At 35.4% G+C, this 18,497-nt stretch overlaps 2 protein-coding genes and 1 long non-coding RNA gene across 10 annotated transcripts; 1 reads left to right on the top strand and 2 right to left on the bottom strand.

Annotated features, from left to right (window-relative positions):
• Nucleotides 1-1,157: 1,157 nt before the first annotated feature.
• On the bottom strand, nucleotides 1,158-1,610 carry LOC113755632 (BTB/POZ domain-containing protein At2g04740-like). The gene is made up of 2 exons (XM_027299591.1): nucleotides 1,472-1,610; nucleotides 1,158-1,393 (listed from the first exon to the last, which is right to left on the bottom strand). Exons 1-2 carry the CDS (start codon nucleotides 1,608-1,610, stop codon nucleotides 1,158-1,160), a joined length of 375 nt encoding a protein of 124 aa, XP_027155392.1.
• A 2,137-nt stretch (nucleotides 1,611-3,747) lies between these two features.
• Nucleotides 3,748-12,096, bottom strand: LOC113762727. 8 transcript variants are annotated; one of them, XR_003467256.1, is made up of 8 exons: nucleotides 11,666-12,096; nucleotides 11,405-11,471; nucleotides 11,136-11,183; nucleotides 10,948-10,998; nucleotides 9,861-10,007; nucleotides 6,728-6,788; nucleotides 6,362-6,403; nucleotides 3,748-5,735 (listed from the first exon to the last, which is right to left on the bottom strand). It is a non-coding gene; the product is annotated as an uncharacterized LOC113762727 (long non-coding RNA). The 8 variants fall into 8 exon arrangements; XR_003467252.1 differs by having other exon boundaries at nucleotides 6,728-8,459; XR_003467250.1 differs by having other exon boundaries at nucleotides 3,748-4,051; nucleotides 4,472-5,735; nucleotides 6,728-10,007.
• A 179-nt stretch (nucleotides 12,097-12,275) lies between these two features.
• On the top strand, nucleotides 12,276-17,717 carry LOC113760422 (geranylgeranyl transferase type-1 subunit beta-like). The gene is made up of 11 exons (XM_027302988.1): nucleotides 12,276-12,620; nucleotides 13,217-13,292; nucleotides 13,385-13,443; nucleotides 13,570-13,709; nucleotides 14,599-14,654; nucleotides 14,731-14,807; nucleotides 14,924-14,969; nucleotides 15,651-15,775; nucleotides 16,079-16,146; nucleotides 16,225-16,312; nucleotides 17,225-17,717. Exons 1-11 carry the CDS (start codon nucleotides 12,414-12,416, stop codon nucleotides 17,384-17,386), a joined length of 1,104 nt encoding a protein of 367 aa, XP_027158789.1. The 5' UTR covers nucleotides 12,276-12,413; the 3' UTR covers nucleotides 17,387-17,717.
• The last annotated feature ends 780 nt before the right edge of the window (nucleotides 17,718-18,497 follow it).

The raw sequence follows: 18,497 nt of genomic DNA on the forward strand, positions 1-18,497 counted from the left end.
AATAGGTATTTTAATCATTTAACTAGGGGTGGGCAAAAACACCCGCTAACTTGAAAACAAATCATATTCAATCCGATTCGATCTGAAAAATATGGTACCAAAATCCACAGTATTTAATCGGATCAAAAAAGGGTAGGGTATCCACTTATATGTGAGACGAATTAGGGTCACAAGATTAAAATTTGCGGGTATTCAATTTGTCCCGCATATATATTATTTATTTTTTTAATTTTTATACATATACTACAAAATAATATTTTTAGTGCTAATTGAGCAATTTCATTAAACAAATTGTACTATAAATATGAGAGACTATGGTTAGTTTATAATATTCATTTTTAGAGGTTATGATCTTATGTTTTTTAGAAAAATTTTAATTGGTGTGGAATATATATTTAAACAAGGTACTATTTACAAAATTAAATTAGTATAAATTATTTTCAAAAAAATAAATAATAAATGAGTATAGAATGGGTACTGTTTACCCGACCCTTTTTGAGCAAGTACTCAATTATTGGATATATGCTAATATACAGGTCGAGTAAAGATTAAAAAAAAAAATGACTGATCGCAAAACAATGCATGGAGCGAGCATCAAACTTGCGCTTACCCTAATTTTAATCCTAAAGAATTGTGGCCAAGGTAGGGTGCGTCGTCCGGACAACAATGTGACTTTTGCAGACCTTTGTCGACAAATTATTTGTCATTTTCTGTCACGGCATCACGGGTTTGTGAATGTGGTTGTTCCACTATTCTGCTGCTCAACTTGCATACAGTACGAAGTAATCATCTTTTCAAGAAAAATTGCAAATGTTTTTGGGAAATATGCCAATTTAATCCTCAAATTATTTCACTAAAACCGATTTGGTCCCTTAATTTTTTATCGCATGAATTAAGCCCTTTAACTAAAATTTTTGTGCCAATTGAGGACCTATACGGTATCACTCCCCAAAACACATGTTTTTGTACACAAACCAACGACGAGACAGGAGCTTTTTTGGAAGTAAAAAAATATGATTTTTATGGGAAGCAAGACACCAATCATTTTGTATCCAAATTTGGAGAAACCTTTGCAAGCGAAATAGGTGAGCAAAATTAGGATTAATCTTCAAAAACAGGAATTGGAAATAGGCAAGAACAAAAACAAAACATTCAAATCAGACCTGGAATTGGAAATTGAGCTTGGCCATCCAGTTGCTCCAAATAAGCCTTATTAGCCGAACACCCCAGAAGGTCTCCCTCACTGCAGCCTGCGAAGGCCCCAAAGGAGGCGGGCGAGCTTCAAATGCTTTCAATAGCTTCCTAACTTTAAGATTAAGTGCGGCATAATGACAGCGATCGCCATCAAACATGTGCTCGGAGCAAATGGCCCCGCTTTCCAAAAGCATCCTAGCTGTATCCGTATGCCCCACAAGGCAAGGCTAGTAAAGGGCCACCGAATCCCATTGGTCCCAAGCATTTACGTTGATACCGGACTCCAACAAGTACTTCAACCGATCAACGTCGCCGGCCCTGGAAGGCTCATAAACATCGCCGTATGGGACCTTTTTTAAGGGAATTGAGGAGGCGAAGTCCTCAGGGTCCAAATCGATTCCAATTAATTCTGACATACCTGCAACGGATGATAAAAATTGCTAGTAATGATTAAATGCGGCAAAGGTGTTCGATGAAATGCCTCAGTGAAGTTTGCTTTGTTATTGTGGTAGAAATTAAACATCTGGGTTTTGTGAACTTAAGGACTAATCATGCTGGTGTTGAATTTTCTTAATTTTGACAGAAAGATTTTCCTTTTTCTCTTCTGGTTTTAGGAATAATGAAAATGATTTCCAAAATTTCACCAAGGAAGATAGAAAGGAAGGGAATGAAACTGTGACAGATACTGTATTGGTCTTTAGCATGGAACAGGCAAGAACAAAGTGGTTGGTGTCTTGCTTTCGTAGAAATCGTATCTTTTTACTTCCAAAAAAGCCCCTGCCTCTCTCGCCGTTGGTTTGTGTACAGAAACATGTGTTTTGGACGGTGACACCGTATAGGTCCTCAATTGGCATAAGAATTTTAATTAAAGGATTTAATTCATACGACAAAAGGTTAAGAGATCAAATAGGCTTTAGTGAAATAGTTTGAGGACAAAATTGACGTTTTTCCCAATATTTTTTGATTGCCTAACTTTTTTCATTCGTTAGCATTGAGAGCAAATGACAGATCATTTGAGCTATATGCAAATCCAGCTACTCGCCCATAGTTCGAGTCAAAATTCAATTTGAAATTATTTAACACTAATTTCAATTTGAACTCGAACTGATCAAATCGAGTTAGAACTCAAGTTTTGTTAACTCATGAGTTAATTCGATTATATATATATACATATAGTGAAATTACATACATTTCATAATATGTTATTATTTGTTTTAAAAAATTACTATTTTATTTATTTTTAAAAAATAAAATAATTATTTTTTTAAAACTGGAGTTCGAGCTCGACTTAACTCGAATTTGAGTTTAAACTTTAAATTGAGAATTTGTCAAGCTCGAAATCAAGTTTAAATTTGGTACAATTTCGTCGAGACTAGATTTAATTAGATCAAAATTTGACTCAATTCGACTTATTTGCAATCCCAAAACTCGTGTTATGGAATTTTCCTCTTGAGGCCCTTAAGGTATGGACAATAGTAAGCTAAATGAAGAGATGACCTTTTGCCCTCTCCTCTTCCCAACCCAAAAAAAAAAAAAGAAAAAAAACTAATTACATTCATGATATTCATCCAGTGAAAAGAACTTTCATCATAGAATTGACAAAATCAATAACATATTTCTTTTTCCTAGAACTTTTACAGTTTCTGGAAGCGAACAATAATTGCCTAATTTTGGTTGACTTAAGAGGAAGATAATCTCTCTAATAAGTCTCAACCCAAAATATCCTCGGACTCCAAGCGAAAGGTGAACGTGACAGCTATTCTTTCTTGCTGAATAACTACGTGGAAGAGAAGAATAAAATTCAACTGTAGTAGGTGCCTGAGAAAAAGTAGACGCACAAGCAATATACTTTATTCAAGAGAGCCCCTCCTATGGACCAAAAACGAAAATGACAAAAATCAGTAGCCCGTAACTGGAGTACCACTATAAGAAAAGATGGAATTAGTGGCACTATACAAGATTTTAGGGAAATGTGTTATAGCAACACTCTATGGTTTCATTTAATTTACTTTGCGCATGTATTCTATGTAGTTTTTGACTTGGTCCTTTGCCATGTCCAATTCTAAAGTACTAGGAGGCATAACCGCAGCGTTGGGCGGCGGTGGAATAGATAGCGCTTCTGCCGTCAACCCTTGGATAAGTAGACAATACATGAATGGCGATATTATTGTCATTGAATTAGGTACCTTGTGGTCGCGGTACGTGTTCTTTACTGATTGGAATACATAAACCTCATGAATTAGACAATATTATATTTATGCTCCGGAAGGAATTGGAATTGCTTACAGTCCAAAAGCAAAACCGTAAATGGAAATTTATTGCATGCATAATACACAGTAGGAGGAAAGTTAACCATTTGATCCTAGTAAAAAAACTAATAACAGAATAAAGGAATGAATAGAAGGGAATAGGACTTCCGAGACCAAGAGTGCAAATTCCAAGTTCATCACAGAGACAACAAGGGGGATAAAAGTGGAAGTGGAAAAAGGTTAAATCTACTGAAGTCAGTCTTAAGTACGAACCACAAATCATTTCATTACATCGGACGACCAATTTCATTGATAATGCAGAATCTACGAACATAATATTTAATTAAATCATGAACGTGTGATGCCAGGGGTAAATAATTTCTACTCCATTGGTTTCAAAGATTAACAAAGCAAACAAAGTGTGAGATTCAGGAAGAAATAGTAGAACGTCTCCTTCTTGGAGGTTATGATCTGCAACAAAGTCGCTACATTTCCAATGAAATCTATCTTTTCCTGTTTCCAATACTGTAAACTCTAGTTCCGCTTGTAAGAACAATGACCGGAGTCCGATGCTCAACTAATTTTTAATCAGTGTGATCCGGAATTTTCTACAAGACATAAGAATATAAAGTAATTATGTTGCAAAATAGAGGAAGACGAAAATTCAAGAAATAATCTTCTAGGACAGGTATATATAGTGTATGAATTCCCCAGGACAGAATGCAACATAAAGAAATTCAAAAACAATTACAAATAGATCCAAGTAAGCTACCATCAGAACCTTATAGAAAATAACAAACGATGCTTAACCCTCTCAGTGTAATGATGCTTGAGCAAAAGAAGCAAAAACAATTACTACTTAAAAACTATTTTTGATAGCCAAAATTACAAAATAAAATCCAAACAGCATACAGTAATAAAATTACTGAAAAATAAATTCTTCAAATAAAAAGAAAAGAAGCAGAACAGATTGTCCAAATAGCCAAGAAATTGTAGAAAAAGATTAACTATATATCAAATTTGCTAACCTGTTAAATGAATGGCAAATATTAGCAATGGATGGAAGGAGCACAAATGGACCTGGATAACTCATTAGACAGCTCTGCAGGATTATCATGGTAGTTGCATAGGGCAAACCTCATGTAAGCAAAATGAAACAACAAGAAGCAGCACAATAAATGACTGCTAAATCATTCATATGACATATCAAAATGCAAGTCCCAGTGTCTTTCTTTGCAAAATATACAAGGCATCGATCATTCTTTCCCCCTCTCGGGAATGGTTCTTTTTAACCCATAAAAAAAAAAGGCAAGCACATAATTGAGACGAAAAACTGTGAAGACATATTTATAAATCTGTTAAGATAAGTTTGCAAAGGATACCATTTTATCCTTGTAAGGTCATTAATTTCAATAACCGACCGAAGTTCCTATTAAATAGAATCTATACTAATAACTAAAGCTCTTACTACATGAGATTTCCACTGCATCCTCAAGCCAATAACCCCTGTTCCTTTCACTTGCCTCCTTATACTTCTTCCAATCCATTATAGACCAAACTCTCACATCTCTTCAACTCATTTAGTTCCCCTTTTTACCTATTTTGCATCAATTTCATGACTTTGGTCATTACATAGGTCTGGGCATGGGCTTCACATATCAAATCAAGGTTGACATAGCACCAGAACTAAAATTGACATAAAAATGTTACATGGGAGTTCTGAATTCAATGTGTAAAATACTCACTATTAATCCAAATGCTTTAAGTAAATAACGAACACACATACATAGCAAGAACTCACTGCTCCTAGTTTTTCTTTGAATAAAAGTCTTCAGAAAGAAATCCATGTATTTGCTTTACTCCAAGGCCATCAACCAAAATGCAGAAGTAAGCTTTCGAATGAAACATACAAATAAACAGCCTCATATGTTGGCCTTGAAATAAGACTTACACACCAGCCAAAAACAGAACTCACATAAGACACTTTCTTTTTCTTTTGGTATTAAAGTACTATATGAAAGTGTCAAGTATTTTCTTATCAACGATCGCAAACATGAAATACATAGTATCATGCACATAATACCTACCTCATTAAGATAGGCATGTTTGGCACTGAATAAAAAAAAATTAAAAACATAATTATTTTGACAAGTAACTTTTCTGGCTTGAAAGCAAAAAGAAGTTTCCCCTCCTTAGTCATTATTTACTCATGAGATAAACCAGCCAAGATGGTATGAACAAGTTCGCATCACCACCATCTCCTCCATCCACTTTGCCTAAGGGTCCATTTGCCTGCAAGGAAAATACACAGGAAAAGTGTAAAAAATTCCTTAATCACATCAATATTGCTAATAAAATACAACTAAAATTGGAAGAATATAAAATAAATAATCTAACAACATCAGTTGAGGAAGTGATTCAAATATTCAGTTTCAGTGGCAATTGGAGAATGTTTAGTCATATGCATCTATAATTGTCTTGAAAACACGAAACGGATTTTTCTTCAAGGTGAAGAATATCTCTTAATATCATAATTTTCAAAAGCACAGTGACAAAGATCTTTTAAATTTGGTGGGTTGCAGCCTAGCGTTCACTGGTCTTTCTGCAATAGCAGTAGATCAAAAGTTGCATAAGAATTACTGGGATCGAAATGTGTCTATTTACACAGAATAGTGGCAAGAGATTTACAGAGACAGTACCTAATTTTAAGGAAGAAAAGGACACTAATTCAGGCAGTGGCTCATATTGCAGATGAGCAGCATACCGTGACTATGTTCTCATTTTCCTTTAACTCAAATTGGAGGTGCGAATAATGAACAAATGATTACTTTCTTTGCACTTAGGATGAGAGTTGGAACAGTAAAAATAAGGGGAAAAATGCATCTAAAGATGCAAAAAATTAAGTCTATCCAATGTACCTGCTTTGACAAGAAGTTGTTTTGTTCCTGCAATTATTTCTCCTATAATGAAATGGAAAACACTTAATCATTAGCTTTGTTTTTCAAGAGTCCCTAGCAGCCAGGAGAAATCAAAATATGTCGTTTGGGTATAAAGGGCAAAAACAAACCACAGAGCATCGAGAGACCACTAAGAATATAAAAGTGAAGGAAGGAGGGGTAAGGTCGTGGAATAACCAATGACAAAATATGTTGTTGTTGGCTATGGCCAGCCATTGATGTAATAATTGCTTTTTATGTAATCTCTAAGCAAAAAAAAAAAGTTCGGATCACTCAAAAATAGACCAAAAAAAAAAGGAAAGTAAGGAAGGCAGAGTCGTGAGTTACCTTGTGTGTGGTCAGCTACGGAGGCGGTGCAGCTCTGAGAACCCATTCTACTTGAAGCAAACTGATAGTAACCAGGACAAAATAAAGAAAAGACGAAAGCAAGTAAAAAGATACAAGCAAACATCCAGAAGCAAAAGAAAAGGAAATGGAAAAACAAGAAACAATCCCTAAAAATCACATAATAATTCCATACGCCTAAGTTTCATGTAGATAGAGCAATGGCCAAATCCAAATATAGGGAAACCTACTAAAAGTGGAAAAGCAGATACATGAAAAATCAAGGAAATAAAAAGACACAAACACCCAAAACCAAAAGAATAGGAAATGAAAAACAAAGAACAACCCCCAAAAATCACATATGAACACCCCCAAAATCGAATAATAATATCATCACATAATGATATCACAATAAGAAGGGTTGAGGTTTTAGGGTAGAAGATGGAAGTACGCAAGAAAGGAAGCCACAATTAGAGCCTGCAAGGAAAGGATGGGGAGAAAAGAGAAGCTAGACAGAAAAAAAATGTGAAAACCCTAGAAAGAGAAACCAATCTGAAAACCAAGGTGAAGAAAGGGTGAAGATCTCCGAGCCGGTAGGAAGCGAAAATATGTTATGTTGAAATTTAGAGCAGCATTCATTGCCAATATCCAGCAGATAAAGATGGTAAATCGGGCCAATCATCATTTTAGGCAAGGTTCTTCGGGTAGCTCAAGACATCGCAGCAGCGAGAGACGAAAGAAGAAAGAAAATCACATGAGCCTCTGATCCCATCAGAAATCCATGGGCGATGTTGGAGCACCGAGAAGAACCAATTTAGATAACTCACGTGAGCAGCACGTGATGACGACGAAAAGTGAACAGTAACCCTCTTTGGTGTACTCTTTGGTTCATTGTATGTTATGTTGAGACTAGGAGGATAACACCGCGCGATGCGCAGTGTAACTTTTAGACTTGCCCAAAAATGTCCAATTATTCAAATTTAGATAATAAGCATGAAAAGTTATATAAAGGTGCACCAAAATCTTTAGGATTAGGTTTTTGTAATTTTATTAAGCAGCGAAAATAAGCCATAATTTTAACTTAGTGACTAAGTGACGAAAAGTCATTTTTTGCTTTACCTACTAATTGAATAGGATTGGCAATGTCATAAATTTCAAAGTAATATATACCATGTAACGTCATCTTGCATCGACTAACTGTATTTGCCATGATTTGATGTGCATAAAAAATGTGCCACTCATGAACAAATTCAAGAGGAAGCTCAACTTTTTGAGAGCAATACTCAAATATGTCGGATAAGAAGCCTATTTAATTGTAAAATATAGAAACGACCACATAATAGCAAGAGAAATAGGATTCAACACGATAAAGATGACTACATAATAGCAAGAGATACAGGATTCAACATAATATGGACTAAAGATCTACATATAACTGATAAGAGAAACAAGCCATTATCTCGTGTCTAAAATCTTATTACGACAATGAAAGAGTTTTGAAAAACCAAATCAAATAATTACACAATGAAAATATTGCAGATGCAAGATATGTTTTACGTCAACAACATACAACAAATTTAACATCTTTTTTTCTTTTTCTTTTTCCTTTTTTTTTTGCATAAAAGAAACTTTAAAATAACATATAATCCTATCCACATACAAAAGAGATTTCCAAAATGCAGTCTCTATAGACCCATAATGAAAACTCTGTCAATGAAGTTTTCCCCGGCTGCAGCTTCATGTGGTGATGCAGATGCAAAACCAAGAAAGTCAAAACCAAGCTTTGGACACAAAAATTCACAATGAAAATCAATAGATAAAAATAGACCAATCCAGCAAGCCATCTCTAAGCCTAAGGTAAAGCCAAGGGGCAGATTTCTGAGAGGCACTGACAAATCTAAACTGCATCCGGAGTCTTTTCAAACATCGGGTTTTCCAGATTATCATATTCTACTTGAGTATATTATTTGCGGAATGCTCAAAAAGATCATTCCAATATTATACAGAAATCTATATAAGTTGCCATCTAAACTGGATATGTTAAATGCAGATCTTGTCAAACATCTAGGATTTCTTGATGACATGAGCAATTTTCTTCCTCTTAAGTAAATTATTGCAGAATGTTCAAAAAGTTTATTGTAATCTTACAATCCAAAATTCTTTAACAAATCTAAGTCATTATATAATTGATGAATTCTTTTACACAAGTTTCAGCTATTTAAATTTTTCAAATTCACCAGAATGGATGTAAAAGGGTTGAAGAATAAGGGTTCTCCGGTATAGGTTTCAAAAAATGACATATTTCCATTCAGAATTTGTCTTGATAGTACTTCATTTGGTACAATAAAGGATGCCAATAGAATATTCCAATTTAATGCGTATGGTCCTAATCATCAAATATAATGAACTACAAGTCATAACTTAGGAAATCATGATCGTAGAACTATTGTTCTTGCATGTCTTGATCATCGTCAGCTCAGGTGCAATTACCATAATCCTCAAGAGCAACAAAACTGAACCATTACCATAATCCAGGCTAGTTACTTGGAATTCTACAGATTACAATTTAACGCCACTAATTGCATGAGATAATTTAAGAATCCCAATGAGGATCTTATTTCGATTTATGCGATTATCCTTAAGCTATCTGAGGCACAAAAAGAAAAAAGAGAAATCTTCCAAAATACTATTTACCCATCCATATTTTGACAAAACTTAATCACAAAAAATTATAGTGAAAACAACAAAAGTCAAAATACACTTATTTACTGTTATAAGCATAGTCTCTCGATCTGATTTGTATAAAAACATAGCCTTTTTCAAGTTCTCCTTCCAAATTATCACCATTGACATCTCACATATAAATAAGCAATTCATAAATCCAAACAAAAAAAAACCCAGACCTTAAATCAACTAAAAGCAATAAGAATTGCATCTATCTCCCACTATTCGTTAATTTTGACAACCAATCAGCTATAGTACAGAAACAAGAATCCCAAATATTACCATTTTACAACCCATGTACTTACCAGCAAGTAATCAATTCAAAAAACCCATCAAAACCCAGAAGTAAAATCCACCAAAAACCATAAATATCTGAGGATCAACAAAATTCATATAATAAAAAAGGTACAACCTTGGTCCTTGACATACTCAGCAAAGGTGTTGCAGTCTAAGCAGAGAGCCAGACCAGTTAATCCCAGACTCTCACACTCTTTGGTGCTAAGTTGCATTTGCACATGAGCAGACCCACCAGTAACAAAACCCAATGTATGGTCATTTCCTGCTACAGAAGTAGGATTAGGATTAGATGTACCCCAATAATAACATATTCATATAAAGAAAAGAACCTTTAAAGTTGCTTAGAAGAAAGAAGAATCCACAAAAAAAAAAATGGCGATAACAGAAACAAGAGAAGAAATCTATTGAGAGAGTATAAAAGCTAGTCTTACCAACAGAAATCAATCAATAAAAATAATGTCACTGATGAAATTTCCCCAAAGGGAACAAAACATTGTACATATATGTGGAAGCAAATTCTAGAGAAGTTCCTATGCATTATTTTCCAATTTTTCTTTTTTTTTTAAAAAAAAATGCAATATTAGGTCCAACATCAAATGTCAATTGTATGACGCATAGGAATACTATTTTCTGAACATAATTTTTCCAGTCAAAGATCGAGCCAAGTTTTTTTAGTAATTTAAAAGAGGAAAGATGGTATCTTCATAGTAGATTAAATGGATTTTGCTTTTGAAACTCCATTTATGTAATTCACATAACTATGTATCTCATGAATCATGAACTGATCAAAACATCTTCAAGGAAGTTAGTCATAATAATGATTTCACTTTGCACGTTAAAACCACAAAACCAGAAAAATCGACTATGAAATAAAGATTTCATCATACAGCTTCCCAAATCTTGACATTACGAAGAATACCAAGTAGTTTATATAACAGATTCATTATGTTTGCCAGCCAAGGGAAAAAAAGAAGATACAGAAGAAAAAGATACTCGTATCTAATTTTCTTTGACAAACACAATAAAACCCAAAACACAAAACACTGGAAGAAATTTGCTCATTCTTCCAATCACTTTTACCTTTATCCTTTCTCTGACAACAACCTCAATAAACAAAAATAGGCTAAATTAGGTGAGAGAAACCATTTATAGAAAAAGACATTGGTTTATAGTATAAATAGTAGAACACAAATAAATATTACCAGCTTTAACTACTTCTTAGAGATGTCAACTTCAAGTTTTCATATTCCTTCCTGTAACAACAACCAATAATATACTTGGAAAAGTAGCACCAAAAGAACAAAAAAAAAAGGAAAAAAAATCATCCATCAAATCCTAAACCAGGCGTGGAAGAGGGAAAAATTAAATCAGATTGATGCAGCAAACTTACATTTTCACTCACCAGTTGTTTTTCACAAGTGGCCATTTTTACTCCGAACTCCAGAAGAAATCCAAGACAAAAACGAAAAATGGAACAATAAATCACCAAATAGATACAAAAAAGAAAGTAAATAAATATCTAAAAGCTAGCTAATCATCAATTATTCATCATCTCAGACCATATTAAAAGTTTTTCTTCTGATTAAAAATAAAAAATCAATGATAAAACAGAAATGAAACAGAGACATTAATCATGGAAAGAAAGGGGAAGAAAAGTACCATATATCTGCATTCTAGAAATTCACATCAGATAGTGGAGATGAAATATTGACCTTCCCCGTCCTTACTGTTTCACAAAAGGACACGACAGAGATGAGAAAAAAAAAAGATTTGCTGCTTTTAGCCAATGAAATAGAAATATCAGGAAAATGATAGGAAAACAGAAAAAATTAGCCCTAACTACTCGAGGGAGGGAGGAAGATGAAGAAGAACAAGAGGGAGAACTGGGAGAAACCGGGAGTGGAAGGGGAAGAAGATTACCAGCCCTTTTCTGTCTCGAGCCCATCGTCCATCAAATCCTAAGCAACCACTCTGCAGAAGGAAAAATCCGGACCCTCCAATTGAGATTACAATCTCTTCCAAGTACAATCAAATGCCAGAAATTGAGGGGAGACCTCTGGGTCTCATAAAAAAAATGGAGTTTTGTCCAGAGGACAAAAGCAAAGAAAAGCTCTTGACATCGATTGATGCTGCTATGTTTTGAAAGACAGAGAAAGAAGAAAGAAGAGAAGCTGCCGTCGGTTTACCAGTCCAAGCAAACAAAAAGGCAGACGTCCAATTGGCAAACGGGCTGGACGACCATCAATTGAGAATTCCCACGGGCCGAACGATCACCAATCAACCAATGAAAGCGAGCCACGTCAGCAATTGAAGCCCAATTGAAAACAAGGGCATTCCCCAATAGACTAGATATGTTATAAATCCAAAGTGGAACTAACGTTCATTACAAATTCTTCCTAATCGTTAAATTGAAGTAGATAACGGAGCCCACCTACGACTATAGTAGGATCAGGAAAACATCTACGGCGTTTCCCAGTTTCCCGTAAAAGTGAACGATTCTTGAAGAAGTCGTGTGCAGTAGCCACATGACGGCAAAATACAAAAGGCCAGAGCCTGCCTAAAACTCATGTAGAGAGCCTTCTTGACTCTCTTTGAGCTTATACAATAAACTGGATCCAACCCCTTTCAGTAAAGTATCAATAGGGCAGAGCACCATCACCAGATTATAATGTCTTCAACAATGGGTGCAGAGGAGGACGATTTCTTGTGGGATTCGGATTCAGAGCCACAATTCTTCGACAAGGATAGGCACTTGCGATTCCTGGAGATGATGTATGATCTCCTGCCGTCGGATTACCAGACTCAGGAAATCAACCGCCTTACTCTTGCCTACTTCACCATCATAGGCTTCGACATTCTTGGCTCCCTCGATCGAGTACTTCTTTTACTCGCTCAATAATACAGAATATTTGAGTCCCTTTACAGAATCTAAGAATTCAATTACTAAATTCATTAAGCTGCCACAGTAGTATGTCAATTGAAATTTCTAATCTTTTCGTTACGGATTAATCGAGTTATGTTTTCACAATAATTTTGGCAAAAATCTGCACACTAAACTTGATTTTCGCATTAAATATCTTAAACGTACGGAATCAAGAACTGATTTTGAAACTTAACTGGACGTCAACCTTTGTAGCTTTAGCAACGGAAATTGCGACACGCTGAATCTTCATTGTACTCGATGGTTGCTGAAATTGGGTTTAATTTGCTCGGATTAAACAACTTGAGCTGAGAGAATATATTATTATATAGCAATTGCCCAGCGAAAGCCTAGAAGAGGACAGTCTAATTAATGGAAGAAAGACCTTAAGCCTGTGGAAGCCCAGGAAATGCTTAAGAAGGGATATAAGGGAAAGGTTTCGACTTTCTAATGTGTTGGAGAATTTAAGCTGGGTATTGGTAGTTAATTCTTTTGGATGATATTGTGATTGTGTTCAGGTTTGACGGTTGTCTTATAATTTTGTCTGATAGATTGACAAAGACGCTGTAATAAAATGGGTTTTGTCTTTGCAAGCTCATCCAAAGAACAAGGATGATTTGAACAACGGTATGAGCTCTTTCGCAAGAGTCTTTTTAAATCTAATAGGTTTCTATATTTTGTAGGTGGCAGATTTGACGTGGGATTTTGTGTTTCTACAGGACAATTTTATGGATTCCACGGCTCAAGAAGTTCTCAGTTTCAATCAAATGTTGAAGGGGTATGAGAACTGGTTACAAGTCAAGTTAGGATTTAGACTTGGCTGGAAGAACCATATATTTCTCTTCTTCTCTTGGATATTGCAGTATTAGAATGTATTTTCTAACACAATAGTGTCTGCTTGCAGGCATTAGTCCCCAATGGTAGTCATTTGGCATGCACGTACTGCGCTCTGGCCATATTAAAGACTGTTGGCTATGACTTGTCACTTATTGATTTTACGTCAATTTTAAAATCAATGAAAAACCTTCAGCAGTTAGATGGGAGGTAATTCTCTGCTCAAATTCATTCTTAAGACTCTAAATTTAGGGGTACATCATTTGTGGGACCATGTAAGGTAATGTGTTTCATGGCCTTGTAGTTTCTGGGGAACATGGATTCCCCTCCATCCTCGGATACTTGTCAAATTGCCATATTGATTTATTACCTGATTCATATTGTGATTTTGAGCAAAAAATGTAGGTATGATTTACTTGTAGACCATGACTTTATCATCTTTGTTAGCGTATCATATATCAAACCCCAGAGAGTATAGGAAAAAAAAAGTAAAGAATTAGCAAGGCAAACAACAAAATTTGACTCAAATATCTCAAGAAGTATTTGCAACCTTTGTCCAACCTACCTTTTGTTCCATTCTAGATCACAGCTGGAAAATTTCTTTCACATGTTGAGAAATTACCTGCACCACTTCATTCACTGAAGAACAATTAAAAAAAAGGCTACAAAATGCTTAGCTTTGCTTATCTCTTAAATGCTGCTATGTGTTAGGATCCATCTTCTATATCCTCAATTGTTTATTTGTTTACTTATTTATTGAAGACAGTTTCTCATTCTTGAGCTAATTTCTGTTCTCTGAAATTACTCTTGGCAGGAATAGTGTCAAACTGGAAGAAAAAATTTTGGTTGCATCATGCATACTCTAACATTTGTAGTTGCCACATCACTGTTATAAATTCCTCCCTCAATCATTTCTTGAAGATTTTGTGATTTGTCATTGTAGCATCGATTAATAAAATGACCTAAAGGAGTCTGATCTTTCTAGCTTTGACGTTGTTCTTAATTCTAGTCGCTATATTTTTCACTTCTTTTTGATCTATCAGTTGATTCTTGACTAATATTACAAACTGATAGATGAAAGCTGTTGTCTATTTTCCAGTTTTATGCCCATTCATTATGGTGCAGAGACAGATCTCCGTTTTGTATTTTGTGCAGGTGAGGAAGATGCTTTTAAGTCCTTCTTATTGAAATTCTTATACTGATAGATAATATTAACAGTTTAATGTATCAGTGGCCATCTGCTTTTTGTTGGGCAATTGGAGTGGTCTGGACAGGGAGAAAGCAAAGGATTACATAATAAAGTGTCAGGTATGTAAAGCTTGTATGCCATGTTTAGTTTGTTTAATTATTCAAGTTGCAAACATATGTTCCTATTGTGTATCTGAGATACTTTTAAGATGTGCTTACAAGTGTTGTCCTTGCAGTCATATGATGGTGGTTTTGGGTTGATTCCTGGTTCGGAATCACATGGTGAGTGGACACAATTGTGTATGATCTTGGCATCTGCTTGATCTTCAGCGCATTGAAGTTTTTTTCTCGTCTTTTTTCCTGCAAATAAACAAACTTCTCTTTGTTTCTTTGGTAGTCTTCAATGGTTTTTGATCAACTTATCTTTTTCAGTTTCTTTTGCTAGGTGTCATTGTACTCGATTGTTTTTTTCTTTCTAAACCCATAATATTAGTGGTGTTGGATGCAGCTTTATTCTGCTTCCCTTTCACATACAATTTGAAAATCAAACAGCTGTATCTTTTTAGCAGCAGGTTATTTGTTGAACAGCATTGGTCTTTTTCTGCTAGGTTATTCTTTTTTGTCCATTTTTATTCTGCCAGGTTATTCTTGTTTTGTTAGTTTATTTTTGTTTTTAACAGCGTTGTTTTTTTTTGTATAGAACGTCACTGTTTATCAGCAGGTTGTTTGGTACGGGGTAGTGGTTGCTCAACTTTTTTCCTTGGGGGGATCATTTTTATTATTTTTGCAAGGCCGTTCCTATATGAATTTACTCCTCGAATGATTAGTGACTTCTGGATCTGGGAGATACTTCCTGTTTCCTAATTCAGTTTTGTTCTCCTTTTGAGAATGCTGAAAAATTGAGAGAAACATAGTAGTAGGATACTGTGAAATACTCATGGGTTTCTTTACTTAGTATCACAGGGGGTGCCACCTACTGTGCTGTTGCATCTCTCCGCTTGATGGGCTACATAGCAGATGATCCATTGTCTAAAGTTATGTCCCCTTGCATTATAGATGTGCCAATGCTGGTTGACTGGTGCTTGCAGGTTGGTTTTCTTCATCTATAAACAAATATGGTTAGTCCCAGAGTCTAAAAGCTTTTGAATGATGCGTTGCACATTCCCTTGATTCAGCACAGGAAAGAACTTTATTTCATTGTACAAGAGTGTGAGGAGGAATTTTTCCATAACATTGTACAAACCTGTCCATAATTTATGACTTCAACTAGCCTTTCACTATGGATATAGATGAGAATACTTCTAAAACAACCAGCAGTTTATACTTAATATGCCCACAGGGTCCCCTTTTGTTCTTAGATGATTAGCATATTGCTTCTTTGCCTGTTTCAGAGGCAGGCAGAAGACGGTGGATTTCAAGGCAGACCAAACAAGCTTACTGATACATGTTATGCATTTTGGTAAGTTCAAAACTTCCATTTTAACTTCCTGAGCTTGGTTGCATTTCTGATGGCATGATTGGTACTGCACTTCTACAGGGTAGGAGGAGTTCTCAAAATCTTAGGAGCTGAGAAGTTTATTGATGAAGGGGGTTTACGAGGATTTTTACTGACTTGTCAGTCCCAGGTGCTGGCTTCTTCTACATACAATGTGTTTGTTATTATTAAGATGTGTTTGTCAGTCCTAGGATTTTACTGACTTGTTAGTATTAAGATGTGTTTGTTATTTAGTTCGTAAAATCTTGTAAATTATGAATATATCAGGAATCATTAAGGTCTCACTCCGTACAGCACGTACAAAAGAACTCAATTAATAAACATGCAATTGCATGGGCAAGAACTAAATTGATAATTACGAGATTAATATTGAAATCAACCCCCCCACCCCCCAAAAAAAAACCCATGAAGCAAACAATCCAAAAACTTCATGATTTCCTGTTTACTTTGTGCCATTCAATTCTAATTCTCCTCACCTAAGTGTTAGGAAAGTGTCTGCCAATGCTAATGTCCCCTGTAACAGTATAGTTGTAGCCAGGGCGTTCTTCATTTCCTTATTCGAAATATTATGGGTTGCAAGAAGGAGCGGTAAGTTATCTGGCAGTGGATTATGGGAGGAAGTTGGGGGAAATCATTCATAGCATGAGGGCATTTTTGGCAAATAGAAACTATGTTCCATGAATAGGTCTCTCAGGCTTTACCGAAGTAGTAGATTACAACCTTTTGTGTGTCCCTATTCTCTTAGGAGGCACAGAAAGTGTGTTTTTTTTTCTTTCCAAATAGGTTTTCTTGTTTTCCCACCCCTAACAAGTAAATTGCTGGATTTATGGATGACGTTTGGTTGTCTTCAAGATTTCTGAAGATGGTAGCCTTTTAAATGATATCTCATTGCTTTACCATGGTTTCTTAAATTGAAAAATGATTAAGCTTGTTCCTTCTCCTATATGAGACGGCTTCGTCTGCTTTTTACTTGTAATGAGTATGTAAGAAATGTAAATTTTGAGTTGCAAAATCTCATCATTCCTTATTATTTTTTTTCCAGTATGGTGGTTTTAGTAAATCCTCCGGACAGTTGCCAGATCTTTACCACTCTTTCTACGGATTTTGTGCATTTAGTCTATTAGATGAACCTGGCCTAAACCCTGTCTCCGTTGAGGTAGGAGTAACAGAGATTGCTGCTGTCGGACTCTATCTCCAACTGTAATATTTAAGCTTGTGCTATTGGAACTTGGAAGTGCCATTGGGTTCTGGCTTAGTATCCCAATAATTGAGGAAGGATTTGGCCGGAGTGATTGTTAAGGTTTCAGCGGATGGTATCTGTCATGACAGCGCTGCCACCTTACTCTTAATTTTTTTTTTCATTAGTATTGATGGGATAGTATTGATGTACAATTTACTTTCTTGATCGTGATGTAAAACGAGATGGCAATCAGTTGCTGCACCAATTATTGGGTACATTTGCGCCGCATTTGTGGTTTTTCCCAAATATTATTTTTGCTTGCTTGAGCTAAATATTCAAGAAGGTTTTAAGGTTATGACCGGTGTCACTTGAAGAATTATTATAAGCAACTAGCAGATTTTGCGTATGATGTAGGCATGTACTGCTGCTAGATGTTGCGTGGCATAGCACCAGCAAGGAGAAAGTGCATCCCACTTCTAATGAGTTGCCACGGATTACATGGTGTTGATTTTTTGTTAGGTGGGCAGAAATGTACTATTTGTAAACTGTAGAAGCATTTAGATGGTGGAGTAAATTAGAAGTCATTTTTCAGTCATTAAGATGATGATTTCAAGTTGAGTAATCTAAACGCTGCTGGGTATATTATCAAACTGGTTTGAAGCTAAGATAAAATTGGTTACTTGTTTGGAAAGATGAAGCGTGAATGTGAATCAAAATGATACTTATAACCATCTTTCCTGTAAGACCAATTATTAGCCGTTGAATTTAGTTTCTTTCTCCCAAAAAGAAAGAAAGAAAGAAAGAAAATTGGCCCCTACTCCCTATTCTATTCCTTGTGGTACAGCTTTTGCGATATTCGGTCAAGTTGTGATCATATCATATGCATTGGGTAAAAAAAGCGTCTTACTGTTAAGGCCATGAACATCCATCATTAATAAACACTAGAATACAGTGGGAGGGAGACCGATACCAGAAAGCTCAATTCGGATTTGTTTGATTGTATCTTTTGAAGCATGTGATCATCTTCAGTTCAGACATGGTTTTGCCAATACCATGAGTGCCAGTATAATACAGTACTATATATTGTTTTAGAGATTTTTTAGAGATTAGAAAAATGTGCTCAACGAAATGATTC

The sequence above is a fragment of the Coffea eugenioides genome, chromosome 2 (genome assembly GCF_003713205.1).
Source record: "Coffea eugenioides isolate CCC68of chromosome 2, Ceug_1.0, whole genome shotgun sequence".
Taxonomy (NCBI): Eukaryota; Viridiplantae; Streptophyta; class Magnoliopsida; order Gentianales; family Rubiaceae; genus Coffea; species Coffea eugenioides.

What these genes read in the sequence shown, in the direction of transcription:
- LOC113755632 (XM_027299591.1), bottom strand. Translation starts at nt 1,610, where the DNA reads ATGTCAGAATTAATTGGAATCGATTTGGACCCTGAGGACTTCGCCTCC. An exon ending in GAAGTACTTGTTGGAGTCCG is followed by an intron (nt 1,394 to 1,471) that starts GTATCAACGTAA and finishes ATACGGATACAG; the next exon opens with CTAGGATGCTTTTGGAAAGC.
- LOC113760422 (XM_027302988.1), top strand. Translation starts at nt 12,414, where the DNA reads ATGTCTTCAACAATGGGTGCAGAGGAGGACGATTTCTTGTGGGATTCG. An exon ending in CAAGGATGATTTGAACAACG is followed by an intron (nt 13,293 to 13,384) that starts GTATGAGCTCTT and finishes GTGTTTCTACAG; the next exon opens with GACAATTTTATGGATTCCAC. An exon ending in TGGTTGACTGGTGCTTGCAG is followed by an intron (nt 15,776 to 16,078) that starts GTTGGTTTTCTT and finishes TGCCTGTTTCAG; the next exon opens with AGGCAGGCAGAAGACGGTGG.